The 3772-nt window shown below is 62.4% G+C and overlaps 1 protein-coding gene across 1 annotated transcript; it reads right to left on the bottom strand.

Moving 5' to 3' along the window:
* Positions 1-781: 781 nt before the first annotated feature.
* ZFP36L2 (ZFP36 ring finger protein like 2) lies at positions 782-3166 on the bottom strand. Its single transcript, XM_058551344.1, has 2 exons — positions 2851-3166; positions 782-2325 (listed from the first exon to the last, which is right to left on the bottom strand). Exons 1-2 carry the CDS (start codon positions 2899-2901, stop codon positions 877-879), a joined length of 1500 nt encoding a protein of 499 aa, XP_058407327.1. The 5' UTR covers positions 2902-3166; the 3' UTR covers positions 782-876.
* Positions 3167-3772: the final 606 nt, after the last annotated feature.

The raw sequence follows: 3772 nt of genomic DNA, 5'->3' as shown, positions 1-3772 counted from the left end.
ATAATAAATAAGTTAAATAGTTTTTTCATATTGAGTTGTGGTGCAGTGGTGCGAATCAACTCAAAACAGCTAAAAATTCAGCAGTTATTCCCAACAATTACAAACTAAACTCTGCCCAAGGCTTCCAGAAAGAGCAGACAAAATGGTTCTAAATTAAACATCCACTAAGTGGTGGCAATGAAACCAGTAACCAGTATGAAACTTTGGAATGCAAGGGTTTTTTTTCCAGACATAAAACTTTGTTTGAAAAGAAAAAAAAAAAACCTATGGAGCTGAGGACTACTATCAAGGCATATTCTTGGCAGAATACTGGATTCTAAAAGCTTATAGGTTTAGCAAGGTGGTGGCTGGCTTTGTTTACACTGGTCTGAGACAAACGACAATTAGGAACTTCTCTCGAGATAAGAGTTCCCACATCTGGACTGTAACTAATGCTTTTCAAGTGAAGATATGGAATGGTGGTTGGTAGCTGCTGGTGCTGGGTTGATTTTCCTCAAGTCCCAAACTCGTCGGAGACCTTAAAAAGTTTAAGTGTTTGGTTTTTTGTTCTATTCGCATCACAACTGCCCTGTTGTGAATATTTTGTTCATCGATACAAAAAGTTCGTTGGCTTTTTTTGCTCAACAAGGAAACTTCGTAATAATAATAAAAATAATAATAAAAAAACAAAAGAGGAAACCGAAAGGGGAGGGGTGGGGGCCCCTCCCGGCACACAAGTTCGAGTCCAAGTGCTCGGTCCGGCCTGCAGTCTTGCCTGTGGCCTATGTCACCCCCAACTCCCGTGGCCCCCTGCCCCTAGCAGGGGCGAGATGGCAGGGGCACCCTCCGACACCCCCAGAACGGCCTTCCCTTCCTCCTCACTGGCGCCCTCTTGCCTCAGTCGTCGGAGATGGAGAGACGGCTGAAGATGGGCAGGCGGCGGCCGGGGTCGAGGCTGGGGGACTCGGAGCCGCTGAGGCTGCCCGAGCTCAAGGAGCCGCTCAGGTAGCTGTCGCGATCCGACAGCGAGTCCGGGGGACTGGGAGGCGCGTCGAACACGGGAGACTCGGACAGGCGGCGCGGCAGCTGGAAACTGAAGGGCGGCGAGGGCGGCGCGGCGGCGCTGGAAGGGAGGGGCGCGCTGGGCGGCGCCGGGGGCTGCGCGGGGGGCACCAGGCCCTGCTGCTGCTGCTGCTGCTGCTGCTGCTGCTGCTGCTGGCTGCGATAGTAGGCGGCGGCGGCCACGGCGGCGAAGTTGTGGGTCTGGATGGCAAGCGGCGTGATGAGGCTGCTCAGCTCCGGGCCGAAGGCGAAAGCGTTGTTTGCGCACGAGGCGGACGAGCAGGCGGCGCACGGAGCGCCCGGCGCCAGCAGGTCCTCGGCGCCCCCGGTGCCATACAGCAGTGCGGCCGCGGCCGCTGCCGCCGCCGAGGCACAGCACGTCGGGGCGCCAGAGGGCGTGGAGGCCGCCGAGGCCGACGAGCAGGACGAAGCGGACGAGGAGCAGGACGAGGCCGAGGAGCAGGAGGGCGGCGGCGGAGTGCGAGACGTGGGGCTGTCGAGCAGCAGCGGCGACTCGAGGCTCCCCGGGGGCTGGTGGTGGCCCGACGGGAAGCCCGAGAAGCTGAGGCTGTGGTGTAGCTTGGGCCGCGGCTCCCGCGGGAAGCCCAGATGCAGCGCGTCGCGCGCGCTGAAGGTGCGCAGGTCCCCAGAGGCGCCCCCCGACGGCGCGGGCCGTCGCTCATCGGCGTTGTGGATGAAGTGGCAGCGCGGCCCGTAGGGGCAGAAGCCGATGGTGTGGAAGGTGCGGCACAGCTCCGTCTTGTACTTCGGGTGCCGGGTCAGGCTGCGCAGCTCGTGGAAGCCGTGCGCGAACTGGCACTTCTCGCCATACTTGCACGTGCCGCTCTCCTCGAAGGGCCGGCACAGCTCAGTTTTGTAGCGCGTCGAGTTGATCTGGGAGCCGCCACCACCCTTCTGCTGTTGCTGCAGGTGCAGGAGGTGCTGGCTGCGCTCTCCGTTCTCGCTGAACGAGCGGTCCCGAAATTTGTTCTCCTTGTTCAGCAGGGCCGTGCCGCCGCCCCCCGACGGCTCCTTGAGGGTGCCATAGGAGGCCGGGCCGCCGGCCGCCCCGCTGCCACAGCTGCTGCCGTTAGCCGCGCCCGGGAACTTGGGTGAGCAGCTGCCAGGGCTAGGCGTAGGGTGGGCGAGCGCGTGCAGGTTGCTGGCCGAGTGCCGTCGGAGGAAGCCCGGCGTGAAGCCCGAGCTGGGGGCGGCGGCCACGGGCGTCCCCACCGCCTTCTTGTCCAGCATGTTCAGATTGAGGTTGGCCAGGGATTTCTCCGTCTGCCAAAAGGAGGGGAGCGGGGAAGGGATGAAAAACGGAAAGGGAGGGAAGAATTGGAGCGAATTGCACGGTAACTTCCAGCCTTCTGGTTCTTTTTCCTTTTTGCAGATTTCGACTCAACCCTCACCCTCCGCCCGTACACGCGCAAAAGAATCAAGTTCGCGTTGGGAGGAGCCGGGACTCCCACCCCAGGCCGCGCTCGGTTTCGACATGTGATCCTCAGCAGTGGGCCGCCGGCCTGGGCGGCGCAAACCCCGTCCGGGAAGCCTTGGGTAGCGTGGCCGCGGTCGGCTCCGGAGGAACTAAACAGCTACAGCGGCTCTCTCCTGCCCTTCCTCTCTCCCTGCTCCCTCTCCCCGCCCACAAGGCGAGAGCACACACTACTGCAAACTTTGGGATTTTTCCCGACCCCAAAAAGTCAAAGTGGGGAGGGGTCCCCCAAAAGCCAAGGACAGAAGGCAAAGTCTGAAAACTCTTAAGGGCTTCCTGCTTGCCCGCCTTCCTCTCCCTGCTCTCCCGCCTACCTTGCACAAGAAGTCGATATCGTAGAAGGCGGACAGAAGTGTGGTCGACATGTTTCTGGATCCTGTAATGGTCGGAGCTGCAGGCAGGGAGGTCCGGAGGAGCCCTCGGGGCGGCGCGGCCGGGCTCGAGCCACGACGAATAACGGGCGAGGGGCGGGGAAGGGACCGAAAGTTTGCCGGGGGGCGAGAAGAGAGGGAGAGGGAAGCAGCGTGGACTGGTTTGAGGGTACCCGGGAGTGCGAAGTGGGGGGGAAAGGAGAAGCAAAGAGTGCTCCTCTGCTCCCCGGGGTGCCCGGCCCGCCCCCCCGCGCGGAGCCGACGGCAGCTCGCGGACTGCTGGAACTCGGCGGCCAGCGAGCGCGCGCCCTATATAGAGCCTGGGAGCGCGGCAGCGGCCGGGCGGGCGTGCCGGGGGAGGGGACAGTACGCTGACCCTGGCGGGGTCTCCAGGCAACGCCGCCCGCCGGCTCGCGGACGTCAGGCGCCTTCCTGGCCTCCCATTGGCCGCCGCCAATTTTTTTCCTCTGGGGGAGGGGGTGGAGAGGCCTCGGGGCGGGGCAGACTGCCCCGGCGCCGGGGGCGGCGTGTAGAGCTCGGCCCAGATGGGTGCAGCGGGGTGGCGGCGGGTAGATACGGCTCCCCTCCTCTGAGGCTGCACTGTTGGAAATCCCCAGCAAGTGTAACGTGGCCGGGGTTCTGCAGCCATGGACGTGTCTTTCCCCGCCCTGTCCTGCTAGGTGGAATTGCGGAGCTTTTCTCTTCCACCCTGGGTTTTATACTGGGCGCGGGAATTGCAAAACGCAAGAATGTTTGCAACTGTCCGCGCGGCCCAGATGGTTTGCAAAGGGTGTCCTGGCCAGGGGGCGGCGGCTCTGGGCCTGAGTCCGGTGGGTGGCGGCTCCATCCCGGCTGCACGTGGAGA

The sequence above is a fragment of the Diceros bicornis genome, chromosome 12 (assembly GCF_020826845.1).
Source record: "Diceros bicornis minor isolate mBicDic1 chromosome 12, mDicBic1.mat.cur, whole genome shotgun sequence".
NCBI classification, from domain to species: domain Eukaryota; kingdom Metazoa; phylum Chordata; class Mammalia; order Perissodactyla; family Rhinocerotidae; genus Diceros; species Diceros bicornis.
Note: the sequence above shows the minus strand (reverse complement) of the source record. Positions and strands in the feature narration are given on the sequence as shown.